Source organism: Sinocyclocheilus anshuiensis, unplaced genomic scaffold (genome assembly GCF_001515605.1).
Source record: "Sinocyclocheilus anshuiensis isolate Anshui unplaced genomic scaffold, SAMN03320099.WGS_v1.1 scaffold101, whole genome shotgun sequence".
NCBI classification, from domain to species: domain Eukaryota; kingdom Metazoa; phylum Chordata; class Actinopteri; order Cypriniformes; family Cyprinidae; genus Sinocyclocheilus; species Sinocyclocheilus anshuiensis.
The window spans coordinates 445701-464285 of NW_015540892.1; the positions used below are offsets into that span (position 1 = coordinate 445701).

Genomic DNA, 18585 nt, shown 5'->3' on the forward strand with positions numbered 1-18585 from the left:
ACACAGCTTCTTCAGTCTGCTGCCATCAGGGAGGAGACTGCGGAGTCTCCAGGCCAGGACCAGCAGACTGAAGGACAGCTTCATCCATCAGGCTGTCAGGAAGCTGAACTCCCTCCCGACCTTGCCCCCCCTCCCCTCTTTTGCCCCACGCACCACTGAACTCTGACCCTCTGACAGACTCTCTCACTCCCCCCTCCCAAATACACACACACACTGTCACTTTAATCAGTTTTTAATAGTCTAAATAAGCTCTTTTGCACTACAAATCATTATATCTGCACTGTTGTTACTTCACTGGTTTGCACTCTATCTGCCATGTGCCTTGTGCTGCTTTATATATTTTTTTTACATTTTACCTTATTTGTATATTTGTATAGTTGTATTTTATATTTAATCTGTATCTATCTGTATTTATGTTCTACTGTTAGTGTTATCTGTATGCACCAAGGGTCTGAGAGTAATGCAATTTCAATTCTCTGTGTGTATGTGCTGTACATGTGGAAGAATTGACAATAAAGCAGACTTGACTTGACTTGACTTGTATCATTATTATATAATATTTATCCACTTTTACTCTAATAACAATTGTTCACCCGGGTAGCTAAATGACATACTGCAGAGAAAAAAAGTATATATATAATCTTCCCTACATCAAAACACTATTTAACCCCCTGGGCCTCTTCGTTTAGGGGTCACACTTGGCTCTTTCGTGGTTAAAAGTGACCAAAGCCTTAAAATGTAACTTTTTTTTTTCAGGAAAATCAGTGTAATACATTTTTGTTTAATACAATTTTTGTATTATTATTTAGACTTTTGAGGGGATTTTATGATACTATGCAATATTTATACAATTTTAATTAGTAATTTTTCCCATTAGGATTAATATATTTTTATTTATTTAATTATTTTTCAATAAATGCAATATTTCATGTTAAAACAGAGTGAAAACATTTTTGAAGTGAGAATTGTGCCATCTGCTGGCATAAAAAAAGAAGAACTTGCGTAATGTCATGTAAACTCCTGTATAGTTCCCTATATACATATATACAGAGGCCTTTGGATTCCCATTGTTTTTTAGATATAATTTCTTCATTTTATTAGGTTTGTCTTTCAAATTTGTTAATTTCAAATCGTACTTATACAAACGTGATGTGAAAGAAGTGTAGCCCAAAACAAACCTTTTTCCTTGGAGCTGATATACTGTAGCCCACCTGAGCCCTCAAATGCTTAACTTCAGTAACATTACAATTTTGTTGATACACAAACACCAGTTTTCTGTAAAACCTTGCTCAATAATTTTTATCAAACATATACAACATCAAATGAGAACTTTTTGCAGTTTATTTCTTTATGTAAATAAGACAATTTGTACTAAATTAAACAGAAAGAGAAAAGCATCTTAACTTTGTACACTAAGCTCTTAAAAAATAATTTTAAAATACTTAAATTGCACATTACCCAGATATCTATGACAATAAAGAACAAATGTTTGAAAAATAGATGTATCATTAATATATAATATTTATCCACTTTTACTCTAATAACAATTGTTCACCCGGGTAGCTAAATGAGATACTGCAGAAAAAAAAAGTATATATAATCTTTCCTACATCAAAACACTATTTAACCCTCTGGGCCTCTTCGTTTAGGGGTCACACTTGGCTCTTTCGTTGTCAAAAGTGACCGAAGCCTTGAAATGTAACTTTTTTGTTCAGAAAAATCAGTGTAATACATTTTTGTTTAATAATATTTTTTGTTATTTTTTACATTATTATTTAGAATTTTGAGGGGATTTTATGATACTATGCAATATTTATACAATTTTAATTAGCTATTTTTTCCATTAGAATTAATATATTTTTATTTATTTAATTATTTATTTATTATTTTTCAATAAATGCAATATTTCACGTTAAAACATTTTTGAAGTGAGAATTCACACACACACACACACACACACACACACACACACACACACACACACACACACACACACACATAAATGAACTGGTAAGAATGCAACAGAGCAAATTTTTTAGAATATGTGACTTGTGACACATAGGGAACTATACAGGAGTTTACATGACATTACACAAGTTTTTTTTTTTTTTATGCCACCAGATGACACACACACACAAAAAAAACTTGTTTAATGTCATGTAAACTCCTGTATAGTTCCCTATATACAGTACATATATACAGAGGCCTTTGGATTTCCATTATTTTTTAGACATAATTTCTTCATTTCATTAGGTTTTACTTTTAGATATATATTTAGACATTCTAAAAGACTACTTTTTGTCAAGTATTCTAAAAAATTTGCTCTGTTGCAGTCTTACCAGTTCATTTCAGTGAGTGTGTGTGTGTGTGCGTGGGTGTCTATTTTGCACTCTTGATATTTTAGAGAGTTACCCCTTGATTGCTGTGCACTTTTGTTCTGCACAGTAGCTGATTTGTAGTTTGTACCACCAAAAGATTATCTGAGTTTTTGTATTTTTTTTCGTATTTCCCATTTCCTTTGTCGGTCATTTTTGACCGCGAAGGAGCCAAGTGTGACTTTTTTTTTTGACTCTTTAACATATCCGAATCATGTCCATGATTTTTTTGTGTGTTCACATAGCTAATGTGACAAAAGTCACCAAGTGTCATCTCATTCCGATGAAGCCACGATTTTAAAAATTTCGGAATATACATTTTTTCGGTCAAAAATGACCGAAGAGGCCCAGAGGGTTAAACACTTTTTGTTTTTAATCTAGGGCATCATTCAAATATGTTACTGATTAATAATGAATCTCAAAATAATGTTCAGAAGAATACATTAAAGCATAATGTGTTAAATGCTGTTGATTATTTTACAAACTAAATTATTAGCCCCAAAAAGCATGTTGGGTTTGCAGGGGCATAGTGAAATGGAATATCTCATTTAAACACAGGACTTTTGGCTTACCAGGTCAGATTTTTAGCAGTTGTACTATCACACCCTTTATAAGACTGTACCATTCTTATTATAGAGTCAAATGCTGAGGGTAAGAAACAAAGGACACATTTATTTTTTAAAGAGGCACCAAACAATGTTGTAGACCACTGATACAACCATGGATTTTTACGTCTAATATCAACATGGCAGCAACTGTAAGACGGGATCCATTAAATGCAGGTATTAACAGGTATTTCTAGGCCACTGGCACAACTGGAGTCATTTAAATACATTTATTCATTTAGCAAATGAGGTTATAAAAAATCATTTGTCAAACAATAACGGTCTTCATCTCATATGAGTCTACATTTCAAACATATCTGTCAAAGTACTATTCCTTTGCTAAGATGTAAAACTTTGTTAAATATTACTCGGGTCACCAATAACATACACATGACCAAAGACACAAATAATGTGCATCTATATAACGTCATTGCCAAATCTGAATTCCAGTTTCCCATAAATCCCATGTAAACCACAGATATGTTACATACGAAGTAATGCAATAGCATGTTGCATAGATTATTTTTTAACAGTAATACAAAGCATGACACCTTTTAATAAACAATTCAAGAATTTTCCAGGTTTTTATATATATATATATTTTTAAATCTGGTCAGATGCACGTGTATTGCAATAGTTTTATTCAAAATTTCTAAATACAAAATCCTCTAAATGCATATCAACAAGACAAACAGACAACATTTATTGTGCCCTTGCTACTGTTCGAAAAATGTCTTCCCTCAACCTACGATATTTTCATACAAGACAATGTTCCAAAAATATTAGACCACACAGGACTGTACTCCAATCAAAAAGCAACATAACATAAAACACAAACACTTCTGTTTTTCAGACAAAGACACATACATCTTTCATTTCATTGTAATAATCTGAACAGGATGATCTGTGAATTTTGGCTAAAGGCTTCAATTAATACTGATTTGCTAAAACTGATAATAATGAACAGTATTTATAAATATCTTCACCAACACAGGGAATGTGTCTTTGTTCTCATGCTGTTGTTACAATACACTATCAACAAATATAATTGCTTGGTAAAGAAAGGAACAGTAATGTGGATTATAAGAGCTGGTGTTTCTCTAGTCTTTACATTTGGCAGCTATGGTTTTAATACTGTAAGTAATACTTCTTCTGATATGCATTTAGAGGAGCACACAAAATAATGTCAATAACTGCTCTCCATTATTTGTATCTCAGCCTTGAGTTGGTGTATTCAATGCAAGATGAACAGGAAATCTTGTCAAAAACTGCCCACCAAAATGTACATCTCAGCCTGGAGTTGGAAAGCTGTTAGTCTCTTCAAGCATGACCCTCTTTAAAAACAGAAAAGGAAAATATATATTATTAAATATCACATATCATCAATCATCAAATATCAAAAAGTGCACAAAAATCACATTAAAACATGGCAATTTACTGTACGACGAGATGCACTTCAGATCTGACTGGAATTAATGATTTATATCTTATGAACAGAGTTTGAATATAACTTATTCACCAGCCAATTTGGCTACTGAATTTTTAAACTTCTATCCATAACAAAAATATCAGAAATAAACCTGTTTATCAAAGCATAGATTTAAATAGATTTATTATTACTATTACTATTTATTATACTGAATCCTACCAGCCTTAACCTTTTCTGTGACTTCTCTTATAAAACTAAATGTATTTAGTTGTAAAGTTTATTTAGTTGAAATTTTAATGGCAAACATGCTGAAAACTAGCAAGACTTTGTAAGGTTACCCACTATTAAGTCATTCTCACTCCCAAGTCATCCGATAATGATGAAATCATGCCACAATATATATGATGATAAAATTCATATGAACTTTGCATCAGTATATTTACGGCAAATGTTCCTTACTGAAAGCTATGAGTTTACCGGCAGTGTTGCAATAAAGATGCCAGAGGGTGCTTTTTGTGTCTGCATAAGGACACACAAAATTATTGGATATGCAGCATTTATTGGATGCCTAGTGAGTAAAAGAACACGCTGAAAAAGTGGTCTCTAATCTCTTCCCGAGTGTACCATAATGCATTGTTTTGCTAAGTCCGGAGGCTCTGATAATGGTGATATGCAAAGTGATAGGCTAAATGTGTGGACACATTAGCGATATTTCAGCAAATATTATCATGGGAAAAAAAGATCCACTGTCAATTTCAAATGAAGCAGCTTTTTTTTTTTTTGCAATTTTCGTAAATCTAACGAGTGAAATCTACATAGGGAACTTTTTTGCCCTGGCGCAAAATTCCAATTGAAATGACTGGATTTCACCTACAAACATTTGCAGAGCAATGGTAAATGTGACCACACTTTTCCTTAATGAGTTAATAGCGTTACCCGCAATGGTTGATTTCCACCTGCGTTTGGTGGGTGTTAATTTCAAATCGTACTTATACAAACGTGATGTGAAAGAAGTGTAGCTCAAAACAAACCTTTTTCCTTGGAGCTGACATAGCCCTCCTGAGCTAGGTTGAGTCGGTTTTGCTCAACAGCAATGCTGTTAGAGTCTGGACCACTGCTGCGTGAAGCCCCAACATCCTCATGGTGGTAGGCCTGGTCCAGATGTCGCATTTTCAGGGGTCTCTGTAGACCGGTGTTGGCATCACCCAATGACTCCCGTCCTGAGTCTCCCAAGAACTCAGCCTTAAGCTTGCCAGTGGAGTCCTTTTTCAGGACAGCCTGATATCCCGGGGGTGCACTGGCAAGGCGGTGACAGATAGTGGATGTGGATGACCTGTGTATGGGGAGCTTCCGAGCTGATCGACTACGAAGAGTGTCCCTCACACCACCGATTCCCAGATGAAGGATTTCCAGCACAGTCAGCGCCAGGCAGAGTATACTGACAACATACATGATGACCAGGAAGATGGTCTTTTCAGTGGGACGCGAGACAAAGCAGTCCACAGTGTGTGGGCATGGGCTTCGGGTGCAAATGTAGGATGGCACAACTTCAAAACCATACAAAACATACTGGCCAAAAAGGAAGGCTATCTCAAAGGCAACGCGAGAGATCAACTGTAGCACATATACCTTCATGAGACCATCTCTCTTGATGCGACGACGACCATCATGCTTCGCAGACTTAGCATCGGATGCAGGGGCAGACTTGGCTGCAGCTACCGCTTTACTATCCTTTTCAGAGGGCTTAATCTCCTCCAAGATCATGGGAACTTCATCATCCATTTCGTAAGCCTCGTCATAGTCACGGCTCACACCTCGATGAACCATAGACAGCAGTTTGCGCTTGCGTGGTCGGTATTCGTCATCAGCCATTCGAGCGATTTTGTGCATGGCAAAGCCCAGGTACATAATAGACGGCGTGGTGATCATAATGATTTGAAAAACCCAGAATCGGACATGTGATAGAGGTGCAAAAGCATCATAGCACACATTTTCACAACCGGGTTGTGCAGTATTGCATACAAACTTGCTCTGTTCATCTTGATAGATTGTCTCACCGCCTACCACTGTCAGAACAATTCGGAAGATAATGAGGAGTGTGAGCCAGATCTTTCCCACAAACGTGGAATGGTTGGAGATCTCATCAAGCAAGCGTGTCAAGAAGCTCCAACTCATGTTGCCACCAACACAAGAGACCTGATCTGCAGAAGAAAAAAAAAAACAGATAATGGGATTGTAGAGGCATTGAATGTGGAACGCACAACTTTACAATTAAAAGGGTTCAAATGTTCTCCCTTTGAGAATTAACACAATAACCAACGCATTTGGTTGCTAATTGACGTTGCTAAAAATATTTGTTTTTTGTGTATTTGGTGTAATGCAATGTGTTTATGCGGTTTAAGGTTCAAAAACACATTATTTTCCACATACTGTACATTATTGTTGCTCCTCTATGCCCTGCCTTTCTGAAACGCGTCGATTTTTACAAAGCTCATCATTCTGAAAAGCGAGATATACGCTGATTGGCCAGCTATCCAGTGTGTTGTGATTGGCTGAAAACCTCAAGCGTGTGACGGAAATGTTACGCCCCTTACCATATGATGCCGTGTACCAGCGCGGCGAGACAAAACCCATTACAAATGAGGCATTTGTTGCATCCAGGGGACATCATTACAGATTTTAATGACTTATACTGTCTTTTTACGCGTTGCGTTTCGCGCCGCGTAAACATAAAACCATGTCTGCATTTGTGATCGGAGAAACAACAAACAACAAGCGCTACTCTACACTGCTCAAAACTCGCATTTTAATCATCAGTGGCAAATTCTTTAAATATGAAAACGTACTTACAGGCTGTGAGTCAGAAGCACCAGACTGTCCTTGCAAAGTTGGTATTGCCCCACTTTATAGAAACAACCTTTGAGCACAACCGGCATTGTAGGCTACTCTCCCAGGATCAGGAAACAGTCGTCCATAAAATGCGCTGCACACATCTGAATATTTGGGTCGAACTGTTCTGGAACAGTGTTGTAAATACAACTTAACCACTGATTTCTAGTTGTGTTCTCTTTTGGAAGGCCAAACAAAGTAGTTTCGCTTTCGCAACGAAACACAGCGTCTCCACGACATGGCGGCGGCGGCAACAATACTACAGCAAGAATCAAAGTTATGCCTTCTTTCATTGCGTGAACATTTGGGCGGTGTTATGCAAATCTTCCCACACAGTGACGTAGACATGTGGGGGCGTGTTTAAACGAGGCGTTTTAGGAGGGCGTGGACGAGTCTTAACTTTTAAATAGAATATCTCTTTGGGTTTGAGAATTTAGACTTTGCAACTTTAGGGATCTTATCTATGCACAAACAGCTTGTAACACTCCAAAGAGAAAGGAAAACTTGAAATTGCATCATATGACCCCTTTAATGCTGTAACACCTTATATTATTATTTGACATTGTAAGTGCTTCATTCTGTTCTGATGATGAACATTGGAGCTCCAGCAGGTGTCAGTGTTCAATACACACAGACACACACTTGATACACACACAAACCTCCATTACAGAGCTATAGCTTGTTTATCAGCATACAGTGGCAGTTAACCTCTTAATGGAAATCATGTTCAGCCTAAGGGTTAATGACATACAGTATAAGTGCCCAATACGACAGAAAAGTAAAAACATCTGATACAAAACTTCTACTCTTGACAAAGCAAAAACAAAAAAACTCTAGTTTAAAACATGTCAAGTTAGAAAAGCACCTGTATTCATAAAAACTTTTAAATCATTTTCAAGAAAAGATTTAACAATTCAAAGGTTTTAAAGTTTCATATGGCGTAACCAGAGCAAAATGGCATTTTACAACCTAAACTAACCTTGCCATTTTCAACTTATCTGATGCTTTTAAGACTTGAGCTTCATACACAGTGGGGTTTGTACAGTAGCTCTCTGTTATAAAGAGAGAGATATATATATTTATTCTTCCTGCATTATATTCTTCCAATTTTATTATTAACAGTTTTTCAAAAATGTATATTTTTTACTTAAGGTAATTTACTTAATTAAGGCTACTTGTCATTCTTTTACTTAAGTGCATCACCCTATTTATTTATTTATTTGAGGACAGCATACAAGTAAAAAAAAAATCCATAGTGAGTGGTACCCATTCAATCTACTTTTTACCTTTTCCATGAATTTTGGTGTTGCAGAAGATATAAATTCTTATAAATGTAGGATTTGTGCACATGAGAGCACTTTTGTAAAAATCTATAGTGTAGTGCACATAATTTATGTGCCAACAAAGGAATAAACCAAATGACTTCTGACCCTTAAGTTTCTCAATGGATTTGAATGATATGCAGCTTAATGTACAAACAAAATTGAGTTTCACTGCATTAAAAGTGAACCACAGGTTAAGATTATTTATATGTAACTGTAAATAAAAACATATAATAACTGAATGATTTTTTTTGTTTGTTTTTACATTATTTTGTTTTATGTTATTTATTATCATTAGGCCAATAACTCAAACATGAGAAAATTAATCATATTTGCTATGTCCTTTAATGGAAATGTACTGAGTAGCTGCATGCCAACATCAGCAACCTCACCTCTGAGCTGGAGCTTCAAATATAAGGACAAGTCACAGCAGGTCACTACCTGATATGAACCAAGACTGAGGTTCTGTGGTCAGAAAGCTAGAAGGAGGAGTTGTGAAAAGCATGGGTGTACTCAGACAATTCACATTCAATCTCCACTATTGAAACAGTAAAGCTACTAAGTGTTGATTGTATAGTGATGTGTTAGCACAATACAGTGATTACAGCATTTTATTTAATATCTATGGTGATCTATGGTGACGAGTTCTCTCTTGGCTTGTGGTACATATAGGCCACAGAAGATAACTGCTTGTAGAAACACAACAGTGCATACTTTGCCACAGTACTCTCTGAATTGACTGTCCCTCATCATCCCACAAAATAAATAAGACATGACACACAATGCAAATAACACCCATACACCATAACATACCTAAAGTTCAAGCTGAGCATAATGATCGTTGATTGGTGTCTGACTATTCAAACTTCTAAAAGGTGAGTGATGTGTTTTTCAACAAGACTTTTAGGGTACAAACACACATGACAGAGTTAAAAAAGTATAAATTATTGTGGCCTATAATAATAATAATAATATTTTTTAAATCATTTTTTTTTTTTACCCAGCTCTACTATATGTTTTTAAATTACCTCGACAGGTTTTTAGTTAAATTTGACAATCGATTTATTAATCGGTATAATAAAGTTTAGTTGGCATACTGAGCTGATTAACCTTTATTTTTAAAAGAAAGAAATAATCTTTTACGTTTTATACGCGACAACTTTGCATCAACGACAACGAAAAGAACGTTCTCAAAAAGTCACATGTTGCTCCGGTAAATGAGCAGCACCAGTACACCTTAAACAGGTAAGAAACAACAAAAACATTCACATACCTTCGTCTAACAGGTGATTAGTGCTCCTGTGCTCAGCTGTTGACAATACTTATATGTTTGACCAAAACTCCGACACTAGCTAGTTTTTCAATTTACTTCCAACCCCTTTTTTTTCACGTTTACCCATACACTGTTTGGAAGCCACACCACGTGAGCATCCATCCTAAACAGCGTCTTCACCTCCTCTACACCCACACGCAAGGCCTTTAAACTTGAAACCTGAGCTCAGTCGTCTCCCGAACAAAAAATAAATACAAATAAAAATAAATAAATAAATAAAATCATTCCGTATCCACCGTAAATATTGATTATAAAATATATGAGTTATCAGGAATGGTCAATATGTAATATTTAAGAATATGATGATAATATACTGTATATATGAAAAAAAACACGTCTCAGAAGTCGAACTCTCGCTATAAAAATAATGTAAATAAGTAAATATTCCCCTATAAAATCAAAGTTAATTTATTAAATATAATAAAATATATCAACTAAATATAAATTCGAATAGGTGGCATATCTGCAGATGTCTGTCTCAGTACTGTTTGTCTTAAAGAGTTTTTTTTTCTGTCTATAACCTATAAAATGTTGTATTGATGAACATTATTTTTTATCTTTCATTTCAATTAAATATTTCAGATGAGGCATTCCTTTTCCCTCACAAACACAAAATATTGCTTAACATTCAGATGTGAACTATAGGTTTGACGTCTCTGCAAGGTTTACGGGATGTTGCAGCAGCTGTCCAGTTGTATGTGTGCATGTGTGTGTGTTTTAATATACATTTATTTATTTAGCATATATCTGACACAGCCCATAATAATGTTGAAGAAAAAAACGCAGATGACTAATTTGATTGTATTCAATATAACTGTTAAGTTAATAATGTGGATTTGTCTAATACGGAGTCTTTATTTGTCATAAAACATGGCAACACGCTATGTAAACTGATTTCATACTTCACAGTCGCCAAGCATAGGAAAAGATCACAAAACTAATTGCTGCAACACTGCTAGACCATACAGAAAGAGAAAGTGAGAATGTGAGAGAGGGAACAAAACGTAGATCCACATAAACGCATCAACAATAATAGTATTGGCACAGCTGTAAAGAAGGAAAGTTTCATCATAACAGACTGAAAACAGGTAATGAAAGGAGTGGAAGGATGACTTTTTTTTAACAAATGTAAAAATTAATTGAAAAAAGTATTACTAGTATATGTGTCATAGCATAAATTGTGTGTAATAGCACACAATACTCAGCCTAGGAATTTTAATACATCACTTTAGAAAAACGTTTTAGTAACGTTTGGAGAAGTGAAAAGAGCTGAAGAGAAATGAACAGCCAGCAGAAAATAACGGGCTTGTTTTCTTGGTAAAATAATTCTAAACTTACAAAAAAAATAAAACAAACAAAAATAATAATAATAATAGTGACCAATTCGCTTATATGCAACAATCATTCTCAGATATATCTCTCCCTCTGTCATGTATTGAACATAATGAAAAGCTGTGTAATATTTAAAGAGTTTATTGTTTACAAAAATAAAAGTTATTATGATTTCCCTACTGGAGACCAGTACAAAGATGAATAAATACACATTAAATAAATTTTACATTGAATGACAATATGCTTTCAACTTTGTTAACAGCATGTACTTATAAAAAGCCATTTCACTATTTTTCAAGCCATTTCAATTATTTCAAGAAATAAAAGAACATCGGAGTCACACAAACGGCACAAAACTGCACGTGGTTGTACTAAATTTTCTCTTCACAGCTATATGAAGTTTCTTTTGCCTGTGACCATTACGTTTTGATGTGTAATCACTAGCTCCCTTTTTATGCTCTCTATACAAGTGCTGGAATAGAATATTAGGGGAAAAAACAACTATAGTTACACTTCACATTTATGAGCTAGATTTATGCTTGTTTTCTTATAAAACAAATAAACACAAAACACTTCAAGTCCAAGTTCATTATGGAGAATCACGTGTACCTATACAGTTCATAAATATCTTCAACATAAAGTTTCAAAGAGTGAGAGGGTAATTTAGTTCAGTAACGTGTCTTAACTAACATTGCATTAACACCACCAACACTCAAGTAAACCTGTTATTCTCCTGTGATCTGCATAACCCAATTATGAACCTTTCTGAGAACACATTGAACGGCTTTTCACCCTGAGATACAAACACATATTCACTACCACATTCATATCATTCACAGAAACCTATTTACAAATAAACTGTTTGTGCATGCATAGTTACTGTATGTATTATAAGGTGTGTTGGTGTTGGTTGGTGACAAAGCCAAAAAGGCACTCTATGCATGTTACAGCACAATTAGTATATAGAGGAGACATGAGCACAACCAAGAGAAGATAATAATGGAATTTGGGGCTTATATGGAGACAAAAAGACAAACTTCCACATTTACACCAAGACAGTAATACAGATTAAAACAGTTTAAGGCAGGAATCTTCATGATTTAAGGTAGGTGCTTTTCTTTAACACTGTGGCTAGTGGTTACTGCTTGATAGTAGTCAGCTTGACCCCAAACATGGTTTCCCACTGATTTGTGATCCAGTTCACCAGGTCTTGTACCAGCTCTTCATCTTCAGCATGTAAAGACCATGTCTTTTCTTTCTTGGCCATCTGTCAAAAACAAACAACAAAAACCTCCATTTATTCTACCCATATAGTAGCCATATGTTACATCCAGACAATTGCTCTTGGTTTCTCTATGGTTTAGTTGAGAACATGTGAAGGTGTACCCACATACCTCATCATAAAGTTTTAGGTCCACCTGGCATGGATCTGATGAAAACAGATGAATGGAACTGACACAACTGATTGGCTGAGTTTCCTGAACGTTCACCTTCCCACTGCTCATTTGGCCTTCAGGTTGGCTCTTGCTCCATTGGTGGTCTTCATCAAGGAGAAAAAGCATTTCTTTGGTGGCTAGTACACTCACAGAGGCCAAAGAGCCATCTACTGTAAGAAAAAAGAAAGTAAAACCTTGTAAAATAATTTTGTCCTTACAAAAAGCTTGAGTATGGAAGATTTGGCCCTTCAGCAGTTGAGGTGTAACACTTTTCGCGTAAAAAGTAACTCAGAGATGAATACAGTTTTGTTATTATGCCAGTTGAGCTTCAGCTCAGCTCAATAGGCATTTATCAGAGCGAATATGATAATCAGATGTAATTTAGGCTTTTATTCACATATAAACACAGATCAACGCATATACATAGAGCATATTAAATATGGTAAATGGAGGCTCAAAGTGCTTGCTTGATGTGCAAGAACCATTAAAGTTTTTTTTTTTTCCATGTTACTTAAGTACATTCGAGTTCCCACAAGAACCTATGAAGTTTGTTCTAGTGACAAATCTTTAGATGGTTCTTTTTAATGATCTGTTGCATTAATAATGTTGTTCATTGGTTGTAGCTACAAGCTGTCAGAACTAACATATGGCAGTGAATGGGCACTGTAATAGTCAGACATCCTTCTCTTTTTTCACGGATTTAATGTATTCAAGCTAAGGCAAATTAATTGAAAAAAAAAAAATCGGACAACTCAAATATTTATAATCTGACATCTTAAATTATAAATAATTATTATAATCTTACTGTAAGGGTACTGCAAGGAAAGAGTTTTGAACAGTGAATTTTATATACTTGCTTTTAACAACATGCATATATTGTTGCTGCAATTGCCAAGACACAGCAAGACACCATTCTTTCATGTAAAATACAAACACATCAGATGCATTTCACTAACAACAGTACAGGCACAAATGATAGCACAGTTCTGCTCACTGACCACCCACAGAGATAAACTAAGAACATCTTGCAGGAAAGAGAACAAAATGTCTGTTTGTGATATCAGATGTACTTCGTGTTTATTCATCAAAATCTTCTGTGTATGTTAATGTGCATTTTGGCAGGCGCACACAACTGAAAGCACAAACGACTATATGAAAGTTTGTGTGTGGGAGAAAAGGGCATGAGTGATGTTTCAGGATGTTCCTGTTTTTTTAAGATCATTGTAAGATTGGCTGGGTTTGGTCTCACCAGCTGAATGCTTATCACACCACAAGTCTAGCCTGCTGTGAGCCCTTTCGATGTGGGGGGTTCTGGGGGAGAGTCAGCCTGCCAGCAGGGTACTGGGACTCTTGAAAGCTGAAGCAGCCGCTCACAGTTGGATGACTCTCTCAAGAAGAATCAGATAAATCTGTTTTCTGTGACTCTCCCTTCTTCCGTCAAGACATCAAAGTTTGGTTCCAAGGATAACAGCAGGATACTAACAAAAGCAAGTGCTGATACATACACCTTTGTGTCCTAGTGTTAACCTGGGCAGCACTATTTCCCACAGTTATCTGATGAAAGTGTGTATGAATCATTAAAGAACTGTAACTTTCATGTGTGAGTCACATTTGAGCTTAAACTGATGGTCTATAAACCAGACCATAAATACCCTGGAGGTGAACATCACACCCATCTTAAGCTTTATTTAGTCTAATAATGTCTAATTCTGTAATGTATTAGATATAAATCAGTCTACCACTACATGTTCTGCTACTCTAACCATTTGTAGCTCTTTCCCATCACAGGCAAGTCATCACATGCTGTAGTCACCGTATAATTTCTTGCTTATCTTCATCCTGGAGAACATAGACACTCACCTTGTTGAAGGAATGCTAAAAGGTAACGGAAAGGAGGATGGCTGTTGTCTTCTTCACATGGCAGGGCGTCCTCACAGACTAGATGCCTATAGAACAGACAGATTTAAAATATGTTAAGACATTACTTATGGGATAATATGTGTACCTTGGGATCACTAACAAAACTGTCTTTTTTAACTGTGCAAATGAGAGTATTCTTTATTTCTATTCTCACACATTTTATGCATTACGTTTTGGGTAGGATAGGTAGGCAGAAAAATGAAAAGCCTCAGGCAGAGATAAAGACAGACAGAGTTGGAGAGGAAAAAAATGCCTGCCTATTTTCACTGCGTACCAGAGGTGGTGCTGTTGGTTGAGCCGGGTGGTGGAGATTCCCTTCAGCTTGCTTTCAGACTTTGGGGCCAATTCCCTTGCAATTTCTGCATGAAAACATAGTGCTGTAGTGAGGAAGAATATCTACACAATTTCTTCACAAACTCCAAATCTAAAAAGCTCTAAAAAGAGCTTTTCACATTATGTACACATAATTCTGTTCACGTAATTGCTTTTTGAACATTATTGACTGTACCATGCCTTTAATTAAATAAATTAGTATAATTAAACATTTAAACCCTTAAAGAAAAAGATTAAAAACAAAAGAGAATGTTTCAGCAAACCAAATAAAGATCAAATAAAGCTGCAAGCAGAAATTATAGGACTAAGCATCAACATTTTGATTTAAAAAATAATTTGACTGAAATTGTTTCCACATTCATTTGCTGATTTAATGTGAAAATGCTTATGATTACAAATTGTATTATTAGGTGTGATTAATCGTGACTAATTACAGAAAATTAGTTTAGCTTCTTATGCTAGGTCTTATGACTTATAATGTAGTCCCTATGTTATGTATTTTCCTTTGACTCTCCTTTTGTTTTTGCTTATAGTTTTTATTTCTAAATAGATTTATAAACTGATACATTGTGTAAACTGATACATTTTACATTGTGTTTTACAACCATATGGAAGTTTTTTCCTCATCTTAAACCTCAAAAGTCCTCCTTCAGGTAACACTTATTTAATTTAAACTAAAGAAACCAGTGACAGACCACTGTAGCTATTCTACATAAAATAAATTTAAAATCATTGCTGTGTCCAAAGGTTGTCTCATGGATTGCCACATGTTCAGTATAGTGCAGCCTTCTTTGTCAGCAGTGAGGGATTCACATGTGAAAATGGAGGGAAATAGTTGGGCTGACAGAGAAGATTTCAGAACTAGAGACACACATCCAAACTTTAATTGAGTATAGTAAGAATGTGAGGGCCTTAGATACGGCTTTGGATGCGACTAGCTTAGCGAGTTCCATGCATAATCCGGTTTCGGTTGCAGAGCCCCCGCAGCAGGGTGATCGTGAATATCCGCAGGACAAACTCCATGACAAACTCCCTACTCAGTGATGCACTCACTGAGAAACCTGATGAATGTGCTCTAGTTATTGGAGATTCTATTGTACGGAACGTGAAAATAGAGACACCAGCCACCACACTCCAATTTTTACCGGGAGCCTGAGCACCTAGCATCTTGGCAAATTTGACAATGATGGCTAATGTTAAACGTAAATTCAGTAAGATTGTTATTCATGTCGGCACTAATGATGTTCGACTTTGCCAGTCGGAGATCACTAAAAATAACATTAAAGAGGTGTGTAAACTTGAGATACTGTAATATGCTCTGGTCCTCCTCCCTGCTTACCGTGGTGACGAGATACATAGTAGACTGTCGTCAATCAATGGCTAGATATCTAATGGTGTGTGCACACCAAACGCAAAGCGAATATTTTTTTGCGTCACTTTGCATGAATAAAAAACATAAGAGCAATAAATACAGCTCTACATTTTCTGATACAGCTCTTCGTTGATTAGCTTGCGTGACAATGCGAATTTTCAACATGCAAATTTTCCGTTCGAGTTCAAACAGTCTGTCAGGAAACAGATAGACTGGCTAGACCGACTGTCTGCTAGCCACCTCACGTCACAGAAGGCAGTTAATTCTCAGCACATAGAGACTCTAGCTATCATACTATAAAAACTGTGTCTGTTCCCTAGCAAATAGAAAACATGTCCAAACAAATTTAAGGGTAACAACTTATATTTAACAAATAATAAACAGATATAATACAGATAAACAACTGATAAAGCTTGCATTAATGAATATTAGATCCCTTTCTACAAAAGTGATTTTTGTATATGATATGATTTCAGATCATACATGTGCTATGTTTGACAGAAACCTGGCTAAAACCAGACGATTACATTACTTTAAATAAGTGTACCCCCCATGATTACGACTGCCCCCTTAATGGTTAGAGCAGGGGTGTCAAACTCAGTTCCTGGAGGGCCGCAGCCCTCCGACCTGTGGGTTAGTTGGACTTGTAAGCCAAAAGTCACGGGTTTGAGTCTCGGTACCAGTAGGGATTGTACGTGGGGGAGTGGCTGTACACGCTCTCTTTCACCTTCAATACCATGACTGAGGTGAGACCCTTGAGCAAAGCATCGAACCCCCAACTGCTCCCTGGGTGCCACAGCAAAAAATAAAAGATAAAAATAAAAAATGGCTGCCCACTGCTCAGGGAGTGTGTTCACTGCTGTGTGTGCACTTGAAAATGCAGAGTACAAATTCCGAGTATGGGAGACCATACTTGGCTACACGTCACTCCACTTCAAGTCACTCACTGTTATAAACATGAGCCGTGTTCAAAAGGTAAAGGTGCTACAATTTATAGCTATATTTTCAGTATTTCTAAAAGGTCTGGTTTCAAGTATAATTCGTTTCAAGTATTGGTGCTTTATAACATTATCTATTGTAATGAGTGGTAATGATAAATCCCTACTGATGTTTGTGCTAGCTACTGTATACAAGCCACCAGGGCATCATATAGACTTTATCAAAAATGTGCTGATTTTCTATCTGAGTTAGTGCTGGCTTTAGATAAAGACTTAATAGTTGGCGATTTTAATATCCAAGTAGATAATAAAAAAAGTTGCATTTGGATCAGCATTTACAGTGGGGAAAATATTTATTTGATTCCCTGCTGATTTTGTAAGTTTGCCCACTTACAAAGAAATTTGAAGGTGGGAGAGAGCGCTGTACATTCACTCCCCCCACCTACAATCCCTGCCGGTACGAGACTCGAACCCACAACCTTTGGGTTATGAGTCCGACTCTCTAACCATTAGGCCACGACTTCCCCACTATTAATGGTCTGTAATGGTAGGTAATTTTATGGTAGGTTTATTTTAACGTAGAGAGACAGAATATCAACCAAAAAATCCAGAAAAAAACACATTATATAAAGGTTAGAAATTGATTTGCATTTCAGTGAGTGAAATAAGTAATTGATTCCGTACCAACCAGTAAGAATTCTGGCTCCCACAGATTGATTATGTGCCCATGTGGAACACAGATTAGTCCTGCCACTTTAAGAAGTTACTCCTAATGTCAGCTCGTTAGGTGTAAAAGTCTGCGTTTACACTTGGCATTAACATGCGATCTCCGTGATCTGATCAAGCAGATCGGATCATCAGTCAATCAGGACACGGCACGTTTACACTTGGCAACATCAGCTGACTTCTCGATCTGGATAACTGATCGGATCTGTGTTTCCTGCGCAATATTTAAATAAGTCTGTGGTGCAAAGTCGACCTGAAGTGGTGGGTTTTCTTTTGAAAACTATTTTCAGTCGAAGGACAATTTACAAATCAAAATAAATGTACAAGTCTCACTAGCGCTCTGTTCTTCCGACAGATCGGGGGCGGCGTTTTGCATGATGTCGACCTGCGAATCAAAGAGCTGTCAAAGGATGTCAGAGACAAGATTGTAAATCTGCACAAGGCTTGAATGGGCTGCAAGACCATCCGCAAGAAGCTTGGTGAGAAGGAGATAACTGTTCATGCGATTATTCGGAAATGGAAGAAATACAAAACAACCATCAATCGGCCTTGGTCTGGAGCTCCGTGCAAGATCT

General features: G+C 36.3%; 2 protein-coding genes across 2 annotated transcripts in view; both read right to left on the reverse strand.

Moving 5' to 3' along the window:
* Positions 1–3029: 3029 nt before the first annotated feature.
* On the reverse strand, positions 3030–10083 carry gjc4a.1 (gap junction protein gamma 4a.1). Its single transcript, XM_016486595.1, has 3 exons — positions 9894–10083; positions 5441–6610; positions 3030–4314 (listed from the first exon to the last, which is right to left on the reverse strand). The coding sequence occupies exons 2-3, from the start codon at positions 6582–6584 to the stop codon at positions 4301–4303; spliced, it is 1158 nt and encodes a 385-aa protein (XP_016342081.1). The 5' UTR covers positions 6585–6610; positions 9894–10083; the 3' UTR covers positions 3030–4300.
* Positions 10084–11449: 1366 nt separating this feature from the next.
* stk11ip (serine/threonine kinase 11 interacting protein) overlaps positions 11450–18585 on the reverse strand; it is a 32931-nt gene continuing 25795 nt past the window's right edge. The window contains exons 22-25 of the mRNA XM_016486707.1: positions 14916–15000; positions 14582–14667; positions 12680–12891; positions 11450–12552 (exon numbers count right to left, since the gene is read on the reverse strand). Of these exons, the coding sequence (XP_016342193.1) occupies positions 12424–12552; positions 12680–12891; positions 14582–14667; positions 14916–15000 (512 nt within the window). The 3' untranslated portion in view covers positions 11450–12423. The remainder of the gene's footprint in view (positions 12553–12679; positions 12892–14581; positions 14668–14915; positions 15001–18585) is intronic.